This window comes from Syngnathoides biaculeatus, chromosome 12 (genome assembly GCF_019802595.1).
Source record: "Syngnathoides biaculeatus isolate LvHL_M chromosome 12, ASM1980259v1, whole genome shotgun sequence".
In the NCBI taxonomy this organism is placed as follows: Eukaryota; Metazoa; Chordata; class Actinopteri; order Syngnathiformes; family Syngnathidae; genus Syngnathoides; species Syngnathoides biaculeatus.
Window position 1 is genome coordinate 13,386,928 of NC_084651.1, and position 21,165 is coordinate 13,408,092.

General features: G+C 39.2%; 2 protein-coding genes across 4 annotated transcripts in view; one reads left to right on the top strand and one right to left on the bottom strand.

Moving 5' to 3' along the window:
* mcph1 (microcephalin 1) overlaps positions 1–21,165 on the top strand; it is a 32,605-nt gene that overhangs the window by 8,147 nt on the left and 3,293 nt on the right. The window lies entirely within an intron of this gene.
* angpt2a (angiopoietin 2a) overlaps positions 1–21,165 on the bottom strand; it is a 27,287-nt gene continuing 6,122 nt past the window's right edge. For 2 of the 3 annotated variants that reach the window (XM_061836570.1, XM_061836572.1), the window contains 9 exons: positions 15,174–15,423; positions 10,838–10,993; positions 9,518–9,639; positions 9,191–9,426; positions 7,625–7,752; positions 6,617–6,718; positions 6,295–6,461; positions 5,333–5,463; positions 1–3,653 (listed from right to left, as the gene is read on the bottom strand). In XM_061836570.1, the coding sequence (XP_061692554.1) occupies positions 3,493–3,653; positions 5,333–5,463; positions 6,295–6,461; positions 6,617–6,718; positions 7,625–7,752; positions 9,191–9,426; positions 9,518–9,639; positions 10,838–10,993; positions 15,174–15,423 (1,453 nt within the window). In that variant the 3' untranslated portion in view covers positions 1–3,492. Of the gene's footprint in view, positions 3,654–5,332; positions 5,464–6,294; positions 6,462–6,616; positions 6,719–7,624; positions 7,753–9,190; positions 9,427–9,517; positions 9,640–10,837; positions 10,994–15,173; positions 15,842–21,165 lie in introns of those variants that run through there. The other variant, XM_061836569.1, reaches the window with a different exon arrangement.

The following is a 21,165-nucleotide window of genomic DNA, read 5'->3' on the forward strand; positions in this document are numbered from 1 at the left end:
TACCAGAACTAGTTTGCTTTGAGCATTCTAGTCCTGGCTGCAAAATATTACATTTAAAGGAATTTCTCGAGTATAATGCACATTTTCACATATTTCCCTGATCAAGAATAGGAAACTCTTTAACCAATTAACTCAATGGTACTTACTTTTAGTATATGTTAAACTATTTCTAAATCTCTAAGATTCTCTTGTGAAATTATTCATTTTCAAAAAGATCCCTGAAACTATATTTTCACTTATCCCAATATTATCTGGTTTTGACAGCCAAGCTTCAAATATACATTCACTACTTTTAAAATGAATATGTGACAGTCAAAGAATAGACCTGGTTATTTATATAAAAAGTTTGAACATTTAATGATAAAATATTGAAAATTCAACCTTTGGTTTCCAAAATCCAAAAGCCAAGCAATATGACTTCACCCAAAGAATGATGAGTGGTCCTGTCCACTCGCACGTTGTCGGCAATGTCTTTACCAGTCGGCCATGCTGTTGTTCTCTGTATCTTCGTCACCAAAGACAGGCCTCATTAATTTCAGTTAGCTTGTCGCTGAGCTTCATAGCAAAGTCCATTGCTTCCGATTAGCCTCCACCAGCTAACTCCACCAACTTACATCTTACTTTGAGTAGTCCACCCAAAACGACACACTATTGCAATTGATGTTTCAAGAAGTCCTTGTCAAACCCTTTGGTCAAAGATGCCAAGTGTCCATTTTTAACTTCCTACTTTTCCTCATGCATCTGCGTCGAGTCCTTTATGCTTTCTCCTCTTTTTCTCGCAATCTCTCAATCCACTCCCTCTAAACATGTCACTTCACCTCAGATTTAATACATTCATTTAGACGGGTTACAATAAATTCACAACCCAAAGGTATTTCCTCTTGTCCACAAATGAACGGAAATACATTTCAATATAAATTCTTCCAAAGGAAAATAATTTCAGCACACCTTAATAACAATCAATATTCCACCTTCTCATATAAAGAAAATCATGACTTGATTGCTATTTAGCTCGAAAGTTATTTAACTATTGACTAGAATATTCAACAGTATTTTAACAGATTTTCTTTCACTGTATTGTACCTTTTTTTTTTTTTTTTTTAAAACCGGGTTACAAAAGTGAAGTATGATTTTCATTAGTTAAATTTCTGTAAGTTTGTGTTTGTTAAACTTTGTCAGATTCAATCTGTCTGGGAAGGAAGTGTACTGATAATTTTGTCTTCGTATCGTGACCCTTGTGGGGAAAAGTGGCTGAGATAATGGATGGACAAATAAAACTGTACATGCATGATTACTGATCGCAAATCCATAATTTCGCTAACATTTCCATGACTTGCTATATCGAAGCGATAAAGATTACTTGTATTGTAAGTCTTGAATTAGATTTTTTTTTTAATTCAGTCTCCAAATAAATGGGTACTTTCTGGGGATGATAAGAAATGTAATCACAATTCCAGAACATTGAAATAAAATATAAACATTCAGACATAATTTGAACATTAATAGACATGTAAGACTATATTTACCCCGTTTACATACTTATATAGTATTGTCAATGAATTCTTAAAGGGGCTTCAGGTATGTTGGCTCAAAAACAATTAACTGGTTAAATGAGTATAACAAGTATGAAATATTAAATAGCAAAGCATGTGCTTCTGGGGGTCCCCTCAATTTGCATTTTGGGAGTTATTATAGCTTCAGGCTATACAGATCATAACTTCTTGTTTTCAACTTGCACTTCAAATGAAACATTTATATTCTTTACTTTCAGACAAATCCAGTTGTTCATTATTTTGTGCCGTGCAGTGTCTGCTTTTATTAATCATGTTCACAATACAAAGCATTTGTGCTCCTCCCCGCTCTGACGCTCAATCCCAATAATTGCTCATAAATGCAAGGCAGAGGAAGTCACTTGGCCGCCTGCTAGTTTTTATTGCCAGCCATCCATTTTCAGTCAGTTTGTTTTTCCTGAAGTATCCTGTGAGGAATGTGGATGTTGCCTCTTCCTGAACGCATGAGTCAGTGTCCTCCTCTCCTGCCACAGTGAGCAATGACAGCCTCTTGACGTACACAAATGTCAGTACATTTCTGTCACAGTCCTGCATTTGTGTTCACAGAACCACATGCATGTCTTTTTAGTCAGTTTGTAATGTGTGATGTGGTTTCAAGAAATGTTTTCAGTAGTATTATCTACACTTCTTCCAACTGGTTGCTCCTACTTGATAAAGCATACACTCACTAAAAATGTTCACATTTGTACTGCGATAAGCACTGTATATTCCATTCAATGTCCACATGCTACACCCACAGAAAATCTCTGGAGTTGTAGGAATAACATTTCAAATACTGAATGTGATAAGTGACTTTTAAAGCAACACAATACACAAACTAATCATTAAACATGTACACTTTCATAAAAACCCATGTTTGAGCAAGATATTCCACTAAATCATTACATAAATAATAAAGATGTACTCCCCCCCTCCAGAAAAAAATATGTGCAATATAGTAAATGCTAGTTGTCTAGCAACTCACATTCAGGCGACGTGATTATTCAACAGAACAAGTAAATTAAATCCCCAAATAATATTCCACATAAATAAAACAAAAATGTACAGTACTGTAGTGAATACATTCTCCACAAGAAATTATATGTGAACTAAGATTCTCAGGGTAATTTATAACTAGCTTTTTTGATGTCTCCAGCAAAAATATATGTAGAGCAAGTGATAATAAATATAAAGAGCCAATTGTTTTTCCACTAATGTCATTGTTGTACCACAGCCTCCATTTCTGGGAAGTGTCATTGGCCACCGTGGCACTGACAAGTTAAAATCACATTATTGAGTAACTCTACACATTTACCACACGTTAAATTTCGTGTGATTTATAATTGACAAAATTGTTCATTCTTCCCACATTTTCTTTTCTATGTTTGACCCACCGCGCACACAGTGACGTGGCCAAATGTGATTGAACTGGACAATTGTGATCAAATTACAGTCAGGGACTGAGACCCACACAGCTGGCGATTGGCCCTCGCACACATACCAATCGTTGCAACAGAAACACTGCAGTCCCTGGTGTTCTTATTGGAAAACCACATTTTGAGGCGCCACATATACTGTAGTAAATTATTTTTATTGGACAACAAACAAAATGGCGCCGTTGTCAAGGACGAAGCAGATGGCCGGTGTTGCTATGTAATGTGCAGAATTACTTACAGTGTGTGTGTACAGTATTACACACACACATGTCAAATTTCAGCAAAACAAGTGACCGACAGCTGCCCACTCATTAACACTGGTTGCAGAAACTTGAACACTGCGCAAAGGTAACGTCACATTTGGTCACATTACTCAGTGTGCGACGTACTTAATTTTGACAGTTTTCGATTCAGATCATGAAAATTAGTTTATTAACCAATTACTAGTTTCCCCATTAGTCTTTTCAGGAATGTCATGAGGTGCTTTGGACTTAAAATGGTTAAACTTAGAAGTCTGCTGGCCTAATCATCATATATGTGGCTTTTAGTGAATATCCCGAGCCTTTCCAGTAGTACCATTTGATACCATTGAAGCGATTGGAGTTTTGGCCTCGCTGGTAATACATGCCATTTAAATTAGATGGCCCACAAGCATCAAACCACCAACCTAAAAGATAGAAATTAAAAAAGTATAGATTACATTTGGTGATGATTTTCACTTTAAAAATAAAAACATTTCTTACATTTGTAGCACTAGAATTATTTTCCCATTAAAGGGTAGAGGTTTTGCTTTATCCCCCCCCCCAAAAAAAAAAAAACCAAATAAAATAAAATAATAGAGCACTTGCTATTTACAGTATTTATGCAGTGTTCCCTTCAGTCAGTCCTAGGACAGGGGTCACCAACGTGATCCCTATCGGCCCAATTTAACCCCTAAAGACTACACGTGTAGTTCACTGATTTGTTCTAAAACTCTCTCGCTAGTATTGGGAAATAGTGATTTTCTCAAAATGGAAACATTCCCACAGATTTATAGGAATGAACTGTTGCATATTGATATTTTTTGTGAGAAATCCTTAAAATGATCAGTTTCTTCGTATATATTATCGTTAATTAATAATCCATAGGCGAAACGGTGGTTCAGCTGGAAAGCATTGGCCTCACAGTTCTGAGGTCCAGGGTTCAATCCGGAACCACCTGTGTGGAGTTTGCATGTTCTCCTCGGGCCTGTGTGGGTTTTCTCTGGGCACTCAGGTTTCCTTCCACATCCCAAAAACATGCAACATTAATTGGACACTCTAAATTGCTCCTAGGTGTGATTGTAAGTGCGGCTGTTTGTCTCTATGTGCCCTGCAATTGGCTGGCAACCAGTTCAGGGTGTTCTTCGTCTCCTGCTCGTTGACAGCTGGGATAGACTCTTAACACTCCCTGTGACCCTTGTGAGGGTAAGTGGCTAAGAAACTGGATGGATGGGCAATGGTATGTAAAATATAATTAATTAATAATACATAAAATTAATTTGAAAAAAATCTGTAAAGGTTAAGAAAAAATGGTGACCCCTTTCCTAGGGGTAACGCTAAGTTCATCCCAGTGAGATATTTAAAAGTGCATCAGCATCATTATAACTGAGCTGTAAATGGTTAGTTTATGCCTATCTTTAAATCAAATTGAGTTTTAAGTGTTTTAGAAATTACCCATATGGAGGTTTGTGAGTACTCTTGTTAGACCTAGAAAATGGAGTCTATTTGCACTCTGCCATTCTCCTTTTAAAACTCGTCCTTTACTTAGGGATTGCATTTGTTTATATAAAGATTTGATCTTTCATGATGGACAGCTTCAAATTGCCAGACCCTGTTCTCTTTTCTGTGCCTCTCTGTCAGTGGACTGGCGAATGATATGCATTGAGAAAGTCCCCTGTGAGAGACCCCTTATGGGAAAAGGGACAGGGTTAGGATTTTCTTGCTTTTATGCTCACTTGACAGAGCCCTAATGCAGAAGCAAACTAAAATTTAGACAGCAGAGTCACTTACAAGGCAATGGAGGGAGGACCTTTGAGCTACAAAAGGAGAAAGAGAAAGCTCTGTTCCCAGGCTCTTTAATGTCAGCGTGTGTAGTGGCTGAATTCCCTCAAGAGTTCATCAGTGATTAACTCTGTCTAATTGTGCTCTTTGGCCTGGCCAAAATGAACAGTAATCCTCATAATGTCCTTCCAAGATTATAGCAAAATGGCAAGATACATTTAGGAGGGGTGGGGGGGATTTAAAATAGCTGATGTCTAGCACATAGTAATTATTGCATTTTATGTAATGCATACAGTTGCACATTCTGTGCGAGTAAGGTTCTTACCTCCTGTTGTCAGTTGTGAGCATTTACAAACGCATTTGTCATTGTCTGCATCCTTTGTACTGAAATCACTTCCTGGCTGACCGATGCTGCTTATTTTGCCTGCTGTTCCACTGTAGCCTTTAAGGTGTATCCTGTAGCGTGGAAAAGGAAAAATTAAGGAAGTAGAAGAAGGAAGTCAGTAACGCTTGTTCCTCAAAATATAACTGACATACCTTCAAATACCTAACAAACACCCAATCTGACAGGCAAGCAAGTTTATTGAGAAGAGTGGATTCTTTTTCACAGTTTTTTCAATGCGTTTTTTGAAATTCAACAGACATTTGATTGAGTAGGATAAATACACTGGTATATTTCATGTGAGGCTCTCTAGACTTAGTGATCAAAATATATATAGTAGACCAAATATATAATAATATATATATATATATATATATATATATATATAGTAGACCAAATATATAATGATATATATAATAGACCGAACTGATAATAGTAAGGTAGGTGTGAAGTCTAAATAGAAGCTTATTAGGCAATGCAAAACACAAACAGGCTTTTGGCGCAGAGCCATGTATGTAACTTGTGAAAACAGTATGGTTATGAAACAAAAACTCAACACTTTCTGGTGAGTTTTAGGGTTTTTTACATATATTTTTTTCATTAGGTGTAAATTATGAATCAAAGTAAAGAAATGGTTCTTTACTTTGATTCATAAATTTGTAACTTCTTTCAATGGTCAAAAAACTGAGGCAGTTTTCATAAAGCTTATGCCATCAAAGTTTGAATGTTTTCAAGGTAACAGCTTTCTAAAGGTGGATTATGTTTTGTCCCTTGTTACATGTGCTATAACAGTGGCCTGATTTTCGCCTCAAGCATAAACAATTTCCAACAAACGCTAGCTAGTATTTACTGCATTTATTACCCAGAGTGCCAGTTGTTAACTTGATGTTGTGAACACCACTCACTTGTAGTTTTGTCCTTCACTGTCAAGTGAGAACTGGTCATACTGGGAGAATGCAGAGTTCCCTTCCCAGTCAATCAATTGGATCCTTAGGCTGTAGGAATGTTGACTTGTCAGCCTGGATACAAATTCATTTCCTAACCAGAATTCACCTGAAGGATCTCCAAAACCCTGCATAAAGACAAACAAGTAACTTTAATCAGACATACAGTAATACAATGAGGTGATTTCTTCCAGTACATTAACAGAGGAGCAACTTTGAGGAATTGTAAACAACCCTGTAGCCTAGGCAATGTTCTATTCCTCAAGTAAAGTATTTCCTCTACCTTTTTGTATTCTTGCCACGTACGGTGAAAGTCAACACTGCCATCAAAGCGTTTTTGTAGCACTGTCCAGCCACCTGCCTCTGTCTCCATGTCACAGAAAGCCTGCAAACCCCCAAAAAGTTGATCAGTAATTACAAATAAAAATTCTATTTCTGTGCCCTGCTCATGCCTGCTTACAACTGGACAGCAACCTTATCCTATTTTACTTCATGCTAATAATCACTTATTAATTTCATTGACCGTTAAAAGATTAAAGTCCAGTATTACACACAGAAAGTACAGGGTAGCTAAGGAGATCACAGTTTTAGCTCAAGCATGCACATCATCGTGGGGGTTGTCCGGACGTTTTAGTTTCTCTGCTGTTTGAACAGTTAATCCAATGCCGCCATGTGTGCTGCTTATGTAACAGTGGGCAAGTCAAAAGAATTTGTTGTTCAAGACCATAGAATACTTTCCTCAGCATAGCTATGACTTGTCAGATTAAAAAAAAAAAAAAAGGAAATGTAATTTAGCATTTCATTCAAACACACCATAAATGACTGTTATCAGACATAAAACAAAAAAAATCTCTTGAGACCCAACGTCAGTTGGTTTTGTCATTGGTGTGTGGCTTTTAATTATTCTATGGTTAATGTGTACGAATTAGACACTCATGGCTTATCAACACAGCAATGCATCTTTATATAAATGAGTGTACTCTTCATTTAATGAAATATTTTGCCACCAAAGTTTGAACTGCACACACAAATAAACACCCAATAAACACATAATTATCCAAATTTGTTGACTCTTCGATCTTTAAAACCAAGTAACAGCGCCAATGGAGGAGGCACAATATTGCCTATTAAGAAACTAGTGTGTGCAAGCTGTGCTATTAAAAAAATTATTGTAAATAAGGCTTTGTTTTTATTTGCTTTCCTACTTCAACTAGTTTGTTTGGCTTAATGTTTCATATGTGCTTTTCAGTTGACAGCAATGTCATGATTCAGGAAACAGAATGTACTTCACCTTAACCTCCACTGTAGTATTGGGTAAAGTGAGAGTATAGAGCCCACTCTTTGTGTTTCCTGACTTGAATACAGCAGCACAGTCCATGTATGTGGAAGGGGTATCCTGCATCATGGCAGGTTTAGTCTCTGAAATGTATAAAGAAGTCTTGTTTTGACAGCGTAAACCCAAGTTTGTATTTCAAAACACTGCATAAAACAAAAATTGTATTACTTCTCATTAATCATCAATCACAAGCTACAGTATACAATATAGAGTATTTCACAAAAATGAGTACACCCATCCCATTTTTATAAATATTCGATATCACACACACACACACACACACACACACACACACACACACACACACACACACACTGATAATCGTCACTGGAAGTTCAATGTGGAATATTATAGCCAAAAGTTTTCTGAAAGTCAGAAAAGTTGGCTTTTTGCTGTACGTTGAGATGTGCTGAACTAGAAGATTGTCAACACCCTGAAATGGAACACTACAGTGGGAAAGTCCATACAGTGGGTTAACAGAACAGGTTACACTCAGAACAAGCAATCGACCACAGAAGTTGAGTACATGTGCTCAATGTCATATCCAGAGCTTATCTTTTGAAAATGGATGTATGAGCGCTGCCAGTGTTGCTGTAGCTTTTGAAAGAGTGGAGGGTCAGCCTCTCACTGCTTAGACTATATGCCATACCCAGGAACAAACTGGTCTGCATAGCTGTTGTCCAAGAGGGAAGCTTCTTTTAAATATCATACATTTAATGCCTGGAAACAGTTTCCCAAAGATAAGGAGACTAAGGATATGGATTGTTAGAACGATATTTAGTGGCCTGATTAGACCAGCATTAATTAGTTTGTTCAGATGGTGTCCAGCATGTGTGTCAAAAAAAGGTGATAAGTCCAAAAACAAGTATTTCTTAACGTCAAGCATGGTAGTGGGAGTGTCATGGTCTGGGCCAGCTTTAGTGCTGCAGGCACTGGGGACCTACGAATTACTGAGGGAACCATTAAAACCAAATTGTACAGTGACATACTGAAGCAAATTCTATTCAGCATTTATGGAACATCCTTAAACAGAAGGTGGAAAAGCGCAAGGTCTCTAACATCTAGGTATGGAAACAGCAATGACATCCTGTAAACTTTGGTGAACTCCATTCTCACTAGGGTTAAGGCAGTGCTAAAAGTAATGGTGGCCACACAAAATATTTGGGCCCAGTTTGAACATTTTCACTTACAGGGTGTACTCGCTTTTGTTGCCAGCACATACATTTCTGTTTATTCAGAGGGGGCAGTACATTTACACAGTTAATCCAAGCTTCACTGACTATATTGTAGCAAAGTGGGCAGTGATGACCTACGAAAAAGATAAATTATATGAACATGAGGTGGCGTATAGTTAAATTGAGTATATATTGTTTGCCAAAGTGAATGGTTATACAAGTTTTCAGGTGCAGTAATGCTGGTTGTCGTAAAAAAAAAATATTTTGTTTAATGAGCATACTTGATCTCGCTGGTAGTCACGTTTAATATAGTTGATATTCTGTTGGTCTTTTCCTGGTAACCCACCTGCTGAGCCAATTGAGAAGGTGTGAATGAGGTGGTTGACTGTATCCAGGAGCTCCTGTTGCTGATGCTGTAGGACACTGTTGTTGGATGACACCCTGAGCAACTGTTGCTCCAGCTCACCAATGATGGCTGTCTGCCTCTGTATTAAAGTCTGCAGTTGGTCCTTTTCCACTCGAAGCATCTTCTGCTCCACCTGCCTCTGCTCTTCCAACTCTTTTACTTTCTTTTCCAGCAAGCTGAGGCAGTGAATAATTTAGGTTACTCGTTTCAAAAGGAGCTTTGTCTCAGGCTTTGGTTTCTGAATGTCAAGTATTTTCACATCCTTACCTGTTTTTGTCATTCAGCTTATTTATTTCATTTGTTTGTACGATAACTTGCTTTTCCAGCTTGTTGGTCGACAAAGAATTCTCAAGCAGCTGCCGCTCAAGTCGAGTTGTGTGATTAATTACCTAGAAATACAAGGTTTTAGTCGTATAATCAATCTTGTAAACAAACTGCATTTTTCAAACCAGCCACAGTCAATTTTTTTTAATGAGGAAAAGGGGTGTAAATGTCTGTGTGCATTGATCTACGCAGACTCATCTTTCATTACACACATACACAACAGTGTTGTTGCTAATGGTAAGAACAGATCAAAGTAACTCACTTGAATCAACTCCAAGGCTCAACGTGCAAAACACTGGCAAAAGCTTACTTTTATTTTAACGCATACCATGGTGAAATACTGGTTGTGGAAATAGGAAATTGGCTCTCGAAAGAGAGTATAATGCATATGAACATAGCATATTTTTCAATGCTGCTGCATTAATACTGTTAAGGTGACTGGTATCCAGTAGTTTTTTTATGCAAGAATCTCTCTTACCCTGTAGTGTGAAAGCAAAAAGTTTTGCAACACTTCTCAAATTTGATGTTGAGTGTGTTATAAACTAGGCTATACTGTATTGACTTTGGGCCCCGTTTTGAAGGATTATTTCAACAGAAGCTTACTTTGCACCTCTAGAGTGACCAAACAGGCATTTGCGAAATGGAAAAATGTGACAGGAAAGCAACAAAATTCCATTGGAGCAGATGTATCTTAACTTTGGGAAACTTTCAAAATCTATGTATCCCTACAGACCATACTGAACTAAATTCTCGGGTTGAGCACCTTGCCTCTCTGATTTTCACAGTTCAGGGGAAACTGAACTCAGCAGAAAGCAGCTTGTTTACGTGGATTCTACTAGTGCTTCTCCAATGGATCTGTTGATGTCTTTGAACAGACGGATGTCTGATTGTGACAAACTGATAGACTCGTTCTGTGGGAATACAAGTGTGCTAATAACAGGAAATGCTGTTCTGTTGGCTCACATAAGGTCCTTGATGTTAAGCCACAATAATAAACTGACACGTCCAACCCTGTTTTTGAAACAAAATATATATAATTTGATGTTGTGTAATGCTGAGAATTTTTTTCATCTCAATTGAAGTGACCTGTAAAAATTGGCCTTACCCACTAATATATATAGTTTGATTTTGTTGAAGCACGCAAAGAAATTAAATGAACAGATTTATGGAAATACAATTTTAGGTTCCGTGAAAGCAGTATATTCCAAGATTCACATTTTGGTTGTTTATTCTTTCAGTTATAAGCAGTCAAAGTAGCCTCACCTGTGCCTCCACATTAGTTAGTTTCCGTGATTGCTCTGCAGTTTGACTGAGCAGGTTTGTCCCTATTTCAATCATTGTAGCCGTGTGATTTTGGACTGCACTCTGCTGGATTTGGACCATGTCCTGCTTCATGCTCTCCTGGATGTAATTCTGTAGCTGTGGCACAAAATAAAGATGTTATAGGACAGGTGCTCAAAAGCATCCCAGCAGTACTTAGAAAATGCGGGTCAAGTAACCAGTCCCAGTGTACTGTATACTGCAATGACTTCTTTTCCTTTACCTTCCAGTCTCTGATCAATTTTCTTTAACCAACAGCTGTACCAATTTCTTACAAAATCCATTTATAAAACAGAATGACTAATAATATATGCTATACTGTAAAAAAGTATTTGATCAATTTCCAAATCCTTATTTTTTTCCATTGTTTCCCAAACTCAATGTTATATCCATCCATCCATCCATCCATCCATTTTCTTTGCCACTTATCCTCATGAGGGTCGTGGGGAGTGCTGGAGCCTATCCCACCTGTCAATGGGCAGGAGGCGGGGTACACCGTGAATTGGTTGCCAGCCAATCACAGGGCATAGAGACAAACAGCTGCACTCACAATCACACCTAGGGGCAAATTTAGAGTGTCCAATTAATGTTGAATGTTTATGGGATGTGGGAGGAAACTAGAGTGCCCGGAGAAAACCCACGCAGGCACGGGGAAAACATGCAAACACCACACAGGCAGGGCTAGAATTTTACCCTGGTCTTCAGAACTGTGAGGCTAACGCTTTAACATCCGCCCTGTTTAAATATCAGACATATATGACCCAAGTGAACTTTAATTGCTATTTTTAAATTATTTTATTTATTATAGAAAAAAACCCTGTCTCTGTGTGGAAAAGGTAATTACTCACCTTGTTAAATCATGAATTTATTCTAGCTAAATACACATTTTGGTTAATTTTCTCAATATATGCTGAATTCAAACAATTCTACAAGGAAGAATTGGCCAAAATATCTCTACAGAGATGTGATTGTCAAATATAGAAAACACTTGATTCCAGCAGTTACTGCTGAGCCACGCCCAACCAATTACTACATTATTTTTTTACACAGGGCCAAGTAAATAGTTGTTTTTCCCTTAATAACTGAAATCAATTTAAAACCATTTTATGTTCACTTGGGCTACAGTTGTCTATTTGCATTTGAGCGGGAAAGCTATGCAAAAATAAGAATTTGAGAGGGACAAATACTTTTTGTCCTCAGCACTGTACTATAATGTACGTCACAGAATAACGATCACAAATCAATATACAAATGTATCATCATGACATGATCAGTCTCGTTTGATCTCCATACGAAATCTTTTACTAAAGGCTTGTTACAAGAATAGCTACAAGATGGGAAAAGGTTAATGTCTTAATTTTAACTCTCTGCTCTTATATACCTAATGCCAGATTTAGACCAAGACCAATCATTAAGTTATTTCCTGCATGGTGTTCCTGAGTGCCAATCAGGTCACACGACTCGTAAACAGGATGGAAGTGTTGAGTGAGGAGTTACATCCTTCATGACACTGTCGTGTTAGAACTGCAAACTCACCTATGTTTTTTTTTTTTTTTTTTTTTTTTTGTTGCACACAATTTTCATAATGATTTTACAAATATGTCTTGAAGCTTCAGTTAATCCCCCTTGAGTTTATTTTTTTCTGGCGGGTAAATCATTCTTTGTAACACATCCAAAGTTGATGAGTACCCTTTTGAATTGTTGTCAGGATGTATTGTTTACCACTAATGATCTAATCAGTTGTTTATTCCACTGGCCTCTGAGTCATCCAGTAATAAATGGCTGTGTTCCTCAGTCACAAAAAAATGTGGCATCACATTTCCCCAGCTATTTTAATCCAAAGACAACTTTAAAAAAACATTAAGAAATAGAATTCTGTTATTGTTTACGATTAACTGCAATTGCTGCTTGACCTCACATTGAGCCTTGAGCAAAAACGTTTGCATTTGAAATAAAGTTGCTACTTCAGAGAATTTTCCATTTCTTCAGTTTTGAGAAGAGGCATTGCCAACTAAGGGAAGTCTTTGGAATTGTCTTCCTTGAAAGGCGCAACTCTCGTATCTTGAGTAAAAAGTCAAATTCCTACTATGAATTAGACTGAACCAAAGATGTGTTCAGCAATCCCTTATTTTGAAGTGGCAGCCAAAGTGGTCATGATTTGAGTTCCTTAACAGGTGCAGGCAAGTTTGATCAGGACACTTGAATAAATCCCACAGCTGTTTCACGAATTGTGTCCCTAATGATTTGAATTCCTAAATGTGCAAAACACATACAAATGGAAATCCATTACATTAAAAGCCCTTGTTTCCACCAAGCTGGATGGGTCAGTTCAGTTTTGTACTGTATGCATTTGATTGCGTTTTCATCATAAAAGATCCTGGAGTATCCTATCCGAACAGTCTCACTTTTTAGTATCCCCTTGTTGGAGTGATAGTCGCAGTGGTACACTTCTGTATGCCTGTGGATAGTGGAGTGGCACGCTGCTGTTCAGTGATTGGTTAAATCAAGATGGAAGTAAACAAAGCACCGTATATTAATAAAGGATTTAGAAAAAACTTTCATCAGGGTTTGGCTTATCTGAATTATACTGTGGGAAACAGAATTGTTGACATGGTTAGTTGTACACCTAAACCTTTGGTGGAACCTAAACATAATGCTTATTTTTGTATTTGATGCAATGCCGAGGTGTAGCTGCATAAAGAGTATTGAAAGAATTTCCTGCCAAGATGTTCTGTGGATAGGATTGTCACTCGTGCTGCATCAAGAGAAACTCAAACTTTGAAGGGCTGTTGTCTGGCGCTATTTATTAAACACTTTGAGAAAACGAATCACAAAAAAGAAGTCTGCTCTTTTGTGCCTCAAGGAATGGCTCGCCAAACTGAAAGGGACATATGCACTCACTCAGACACCTATTAAGTCTTTTGTTTTGGAAGCCATTGGGACCTCATGCAAAGAATGTCTTTTTATAATTTGTTTCATGGTCAAGCAAACACATTCAAAAGTTTAAAGTTTAATTTAACTTGTACTGTGTCATTGAACAAAACATGTTTAGATCTTTGACATTATTTCTCTTTGTAAGTTACAGTATGCTGTACAAACAAATAAGGGATATTACAGTATTTTAGCACATTGGTAATACCCATTGTAAGGCTCTTTCAGTGCTCTAAAATCATTATCATGTACTGTATATCCACTAACTGTGACCTTTTCTAAGCATTAGATTTTCATAAATGAACACAGTTATTGCATCAGGTGTTTTCCAATTGTTTGTAATACTGTGTACAGGTATGTACAGTCCCAGTCAAAAATTTAGACACAGCTCACGCCAATTCAATTAGGGCTTTCCAAACTTATAGCTGATACTGTGAAATAAAGTGTAAATGTCGTTCAACAAAATAATCAGGTTTTAATTATTAACCTGGAGAAAGAGATGCCGTACTAGCCCATGTTGGGATTAAAAGTACTGTTACTAGTACAATCATGCAAAATTTGAACTTGATTAAAAAAAAAAAAAAAAAACATGTTGCGTGCACTTCACTGATGCTCCACGCACTATGGTGCATTCGGGCTGCTATAAATTCTAGTTAGTCCTGGAGTTCACCTGCCAAACCAAATATTCTTCTGCAATTTCACAGTTATTAAAAGTAATGTGGTAAATAATTACAATATAAAATAGCTGATACCCATACGTCTTGTCATGGTTCCACCTGGGATGTATGCATTTCCAAAACAAAGAGTAAAACATCTTAAATTGTCAAACATGTTTTCTATAATTTCTTTATAACTTGAGATTATGTTTATAGAAAGCGAATTTTGTTTCCTTCTTAAATACCAACGCTTCAGTCCCTTTGCCACACACACTGTGTTAACAAAGGTCTTTCTCTCATGGTATGTGACATCCATCCATCCATCCATCCATCTAAGCCTCACAAGGGTCGCGGGAGTGCTGGAGCCTTTCCCAGCTACTTTTGGGCAGGTGGCGGGGTACACCCTTAACTGGTTTCCAGCCAATTGCACGGCATATAGAAGCAAACAACCAGTCGCACTAACAATCACACCTAAGGGCAATTTAGAGTCTACAATTAATGCATGTTTTTGGGATGTGGGAGGAAACCAGAGTGCCCAAAAAAACCCACACATGCATGGGGAGAACATCCAAACCCCACACAGGCGGAGCTGGGATCTGAACCCCAGTCCTCAGAACTGTGAGGCTAACAGTGAAACTACTCACGCCACTATACCCCCTGGTATGTGACATAATGTACGGAGAGGACCATACCTTAAGTAGCCACTGTGTGTTGTTTTCCATGACCATCTCCAGCTGTTCCAGCCTGTGCGCTGACTCGTCAAGGTCTCTGGGCCCATCCTTTTGAGCTGGATAATTGTAGCTGCTGCTCGGGGTTTGGCAGTTCTCTTGCTCAGGCAGCAGAAAGGTGTAGCTGCATGGTCCGTTTTGGATCTGATACTTTCGCTTGCCCACAGTGCTATCGGCAGCCGTCCGATATCCCATCCCCATACTAAGACAGACACTTAAAAAGAACAAAAGGACGTGGAACATTTTCATTCACTTTCCTCCTGAGTTTGTTGAGGCTCAATGAGTTTTTCTGTCAAATGTTACTTTTCCCAATGGGCTCCAACTGTAAATCCCCTTGAGGTTGTGCAGAGTCCTTGTCTAACTGTTCAGTAAGAACAAAAAAAACCCCATTTAAAATCAGATGATCATTCCCGCTGTTTACTGGTGCCAGACCGCATGTGTGCGTTTTTCATCAAAGCTCCAGTCACTTGTTTGAGCTGCCCTCGACACCCCCCGATTCGCCAACTGTGCCTTTAAACCACTCCTCCTTCCATGTGGCCACTCAGTGAAGCACAGAGTCTATTGTAATGCACACCAACAACACACAGGCAGATGCACAAACTACACATTCTCTACTATATCCTACACAATGCCCACGTGTTTTTCCCTCCATTGGTTAAACAGTTACGCAGGATGCAGCTGTCCACCCGGCCCGGCATGGTTATAGTCACAGAAGCAGCAAACAGTCCATTGAAAAATATTTGTAAGTCCTTCAGAAAACACACACACAGATTATTATTTTATTAATTTTAGGTGGGTAAATTTTAAATGATAAAATCTCACAGATTCAACATCTCTTACTTTTCCAAACATATTCTCTTGGTTAAAAACAGACACCTGTGAAATGTTTAAAATGCTGTATTTTGCCAGTGAACTCATCTCACGTCACAAGCAGCAGTTTGGCAGAATTCTTCAAAAAAAGAGGATTCAAGCTGTTTACTGCCACCCTCAGTTGAAGTTTACTGTCAAACTAACACAACACAACAAATTATTACACTAATTTTTTCAAACAAACACATACTGGTCACACATCAGGGGAAACTCCATAGACGGGCTAACGAATGGCATCAGTGTCGCACTCTTTAGGCGTTTGTATCCAATCGGTGGATAAACATGCACTGTCATATATAATATATTCTGTCACAATTATCAGTCATACGGTATGTTCTTCAGCTTCTGCGAAGAGAAATTATTCCAGTTTACTGAGAAGCAGAGACCGGCTCCATATGAAGAGTTCAGACGCAAAAGCTATCTGCTTTTGCGTCTGAACTCTTCATATACAGCACTCCCATATATTTGTATTGTATGTACTCACACCAGGCGGCCATGGCGCGCACATCAGGAGCACCAGCACAAGGGGCATTTTTCACATACTCTTTGTTCTTCATACCTTTATATGTTTTTATAAAGTACATACAACATTACAAACACGTTACAAAAAATATTATTTTGGGGGAAAGGGTGGATTAATGGCATTTCCATTAATTTCCATAGGAAAAGATGATTTGAGATACTGTACGACTGTTTTGAGGTATGAGGGGATAATGGTCATAGAATGAATTAAACTCGTACTGTATATCAAGGCATCACTGTATAGAGGAACTGCTAAAGAAGAATACAATCTCCTCTGTGACGCTGGTTGACTTCATTTCCAAACTAGCTTTGTCTCAGTAGGATAGTGGAGCCTAGTCCTGCTCCTTTCAGATAAGTGGGGTCCACCTTGGACTGGTTCTCAGTCAATCGCAGGGCATAGAAAAACATGTAAACTAAATTATTTTTGTCCCCTCCTCTAGCAGTCACCTTATTGTTGTGGAGGTGGTTGTGTGTCCCTATGATCCTAGGAGCTAAGTTGTCTGGGGCTTTATTCCGCTGGCATGGTCACCCGTGGCAAACAGAACCGAGGTGAGTGAGCAGAACACCCCCTACCCATGATGTTAAAAATACTGGAAGATGTTTTCCTTCGCCTGGAAGTGGGTAACCAGAGCCCACCTCTGGAGAAAGGCCTGGAAGTGGGGCTCGAAGACAAGTGCCTGGTGGGCCAGGAACAATGAGGCCCAGTCAGACACAGCCCAAAAGGTTAACGTGGGCTCCTTTTCCCATGGGCTCACCACCTGTGGGAGGGGCCATAGAGGTCAGGTGCTGTGGAAGCTGGATAGTGGCTGAAGGCAGGGACCCTGGTCATCCAATCCTTGGCTACAGAAGCTGGCTCTAGGGACATGGAATGTCACCTCTCTGAAAGCGGAGGAGCCTGAGCTGATTTGTAAAGTTAAGAAGTTCTGACTAGATATAGTCAGGCTAGTCTCTGCACACAGCATGGGCTGTGATACCAGTTCCCCTCAGACAAGAAGGACTCTCTTCCACACTGGAGTTGCCCACAGTAAGAGGTTCCCAACAGGTATCATGTATCTACTGCTCCCTTGGCTCCACTGCTTGTACGTTGGGGTTCATCCCAGTGACCAAGAGGATAACCTCCCTCCACTTTTGGGTAAATGTTGTTTTGTTTATGTATCAAACAGCTGTTCAGTATGCCAACCCTTTCTGGAATCCTTGGAGAGACTACGGCTAGGGAACTTTAATGGTTTTGTGGGGAAAGGAATGTTTGGGATGGAACCCCCCCCCCCCCCCCATCAAAACACAAGTGGTGTTTTGTTATTTCTCTGATCATCATGGCTTGTTTAGAAGTGTGCTTGACACCAGGTTACCCTAGGCTGCGGTTCGATGATCACTTAACCGTGTCCTCTGACTTATGGCCTAATGTCTTGGAAACCTCTGCTCAACAGAGCGATCGAGCCGTCACTTGTTTACTATTTGGTGTGTTGGGTCCAATGGTGGGAGATGATACCAGTTCGACCTGGCAGGCCCAAACATATTGTGAAAGTCTTCTGAGAACATCTCACAATCCCTTGTCAGAAGGAGCTTCAACTCCCACCTCTGGCAGAACTTCACCCATGTCACTGGAGAGGCGGGGGACATTGAGTCCAAGTAAACCATGTTCAGTGCCTCCATTGCTAAGTCACACAACCGGAGCTGTGGCCATATGGTGATCAGTGACTGTCATGGCAGCAACCCTTGAACCACTTGGTGGACACAAGCCGAGAGAGATGCAGTCAAACTGAAGGAGTGCTATTATGTCTTTTGGCCTCTGAGGGTTCTGGGAAAGTTGATGGGAACTGGCTGGCTAAGTGGAATCCAGCTTTTGTGGTCGACCAGTGTCAGTTTGGTTCCCATTTCTGCCAGTAAGTCTGATTTGTTTCCAATGGGGGTTGAACTCCACAAAAGCTGCCCTTTCTCACCGGTTCTGTTCATAACATTTATGTAGAGAATTTCTAGACAGTTTCGCTTTTGGTGGCCTCGGTATTGCATCTTTGCTTTTTGCAGATCATGTGGTTCAGTTGGCCTAATCAAGCCGTGATCTTCAACTGCCACTGAAGCAGTTTACAGCAAAATGTGAAGCAGTTGGGGTGATAACCAGCACTCCCAAATCTGAGACCATGGTCCTCAGTCGGAAAAGGGTGCAGTGCTGTCTCCAGGTAGGGGACAGGATCCTGCCCCAAGTGGAGGAGTTCAAGTATCTAGGGGTCTTGCTCATGAGTAAAGGACCTAAGTAACGGGAGATCAACAGGCGGATAAATGAAATGTCTGCAGTGATGCAGACTTCGTATTGGTCGGTTGTGGTGAAGAAGGAGCTAAGCCGAAAGGTGAAGCTCTCAATTTCCTGGTCGATCTATGGTCCTACCCAAACCTATGATCACAAGCTGTGGGTCGTGACTGAAAGAACAAGATCCTAAATACAAGCATCCGAAATTAGTTTCTTCCGCAGTGTGTCAGGGCTCTCCCTTAGGGTGAGACGCTCAGTCACCCAGGAGGGGCTAAGAGTAGATGAGCTGCTCCTCTGCATTAAGAGGAGTCAGATGAGGTGGCTCGGGCATCTGTTGAGGATGCCTCCCGGGTGCCTAACTGGTGAGGTCTTCAGCGTATGTCCCATCAGGAGGAGATCCTAGGAATAACCCAGGACACGCTGGTGAGACTGTCTACTGGTTGGCCTGGAAATGCTTTGTGAGCTGGATGTAGTGGCTGAGGAGAGGGAAGTCTGGGCTTCTCTACTAAAGCTACTGCCCTGCAACCTTACCTCAGATAAGCAGAAGAAAACAGATGGATGAATGAAATTATTTTTGTTATTGGGCTAGGTGTTTTTGATAGATGTAACAAAATTGTTTTTTTTAATACAGCTGTCTAAAGATCAGATGACCGATATTTGCTGAATGTGCTTATGTTGTGAAAGACAATATTTTCAGAAATCCTTTTGTCATTTGCTTGTGTTTTTCTTTTGTTGTTTTTGAAAATGAATCACACTTGTTCACTTTTTACCAGGTGAATTTTCAAAAAAACAAAATCTGCATTTTACCTCACTTGCACAGTCAATGCTGTCATTTCTTTTGTGAAGTTGTCTGACTGTTAGCACTGTCACTGTGGGGAACAGAGTGCGGGAAAAACATGGTGCTGTTTTGTCCTATATGGTGGGAATGTGCCTTAATCACGCTTTTGCGTTAGGAGCGTCACCCTTAAACCTCCTATTTAAAAACTCACTAATTTTCATTGTCTCACACTTTAAACAAGAATCTATTCCCTGAGTTTCACTTTTTGTAACAATGTCCAACGTGACCTCATTTCTTCCTTTGAAGAGTAAGCTACACAAATGGTTTGAAACAGAATGGCAGGAAGCTGGATGATGTAATATTTGAAAGTAGAAGGCAAATGCAAAATATTTTAAGGCACATTGCAGCAGAGGAAAAGCATGTTGTCATTCTCCAAAAACCGTGACATTGTAGGTGTTCATGCTGCTTGCTGCTGCTGTTGTGTCCCGTCAGGGTTTGCGTGTTTGAGTGTGAATAATGCCAACAAAAGCTACTGGTATTACCGTCTTGTCTCCAATCTTTCTTCCAAGTCTTCATTTTGTCAAAATACTAGTGTTTTGTAAATGTACTTAGACCCAACAGCTGGTTTATGATTCCCTGTGTAGGAAAAGTATCATTTATTGAACATAGATTTATATGTACACTAAATTCTGCTAATATTTTGGGGAATTTTCTAAAAGCAAAATACACAGTCATCCTTATCCGTTCTAGACTGAGTTTGTCGTTATATCGTTCCATTACAATTTGTCACTTTAATTTAATGGTACACAAAAAAAATGTGCTCTACAGTATATACAGTTTTGATGGTAAAGGTGGTACAGTGGAAGCTTGTAGCTGGAAGCTTTTAGGTTCGATTCACGGTCAATGAGCCAATTATTTTCCATGGGAATGTTGCGTGCATGAATGAGGCAAGATTGTGAAAGCTCTTGGAGTACTAGCCTATTTATCTGACAATCCATTGTGTCACGCATAAGCATAAACAAAACTACAAAATTACATTGCACACAGCATTTTTCCTTTTTTTTTTTTTTTACCAGCAGACTAGACACATTATACAACAGCAAAAACTGTTGCAAACACAGTTTCCCTTTGAAAGGGATGGGTGATAGCTATCCAAACATGTTTAAATTGTTTCGTGAATGTTTTCATGAATACAGTAGTCTCAAGTTTTGGTTTAAACTTGCAGATTTTAAAAGTCTGACCTTGTGTCACAAGCATCAGAACATTGAAAACAGCAATGCTTGCCATTCTTGAGTACAAACAACACTATTTCCGAGTGCCAGGTTTCTGCACAAAACATGTTATTCTTGGTCTTACTGTAACACTAGTGATGTTTGTGTGTTTTGTCAAAACAAGGTTTTATTATGTTCCATGTCTTCCTATTATGAGCTTCAGTGCTTTTAAACCCCATTTAGTCACACAATAGGACCCACATTAGGTGTTCAGTCGTTCCCTTGCAAGTACACAATATGGGTTCATGTTAACCTGACCTTGTCTCAGAA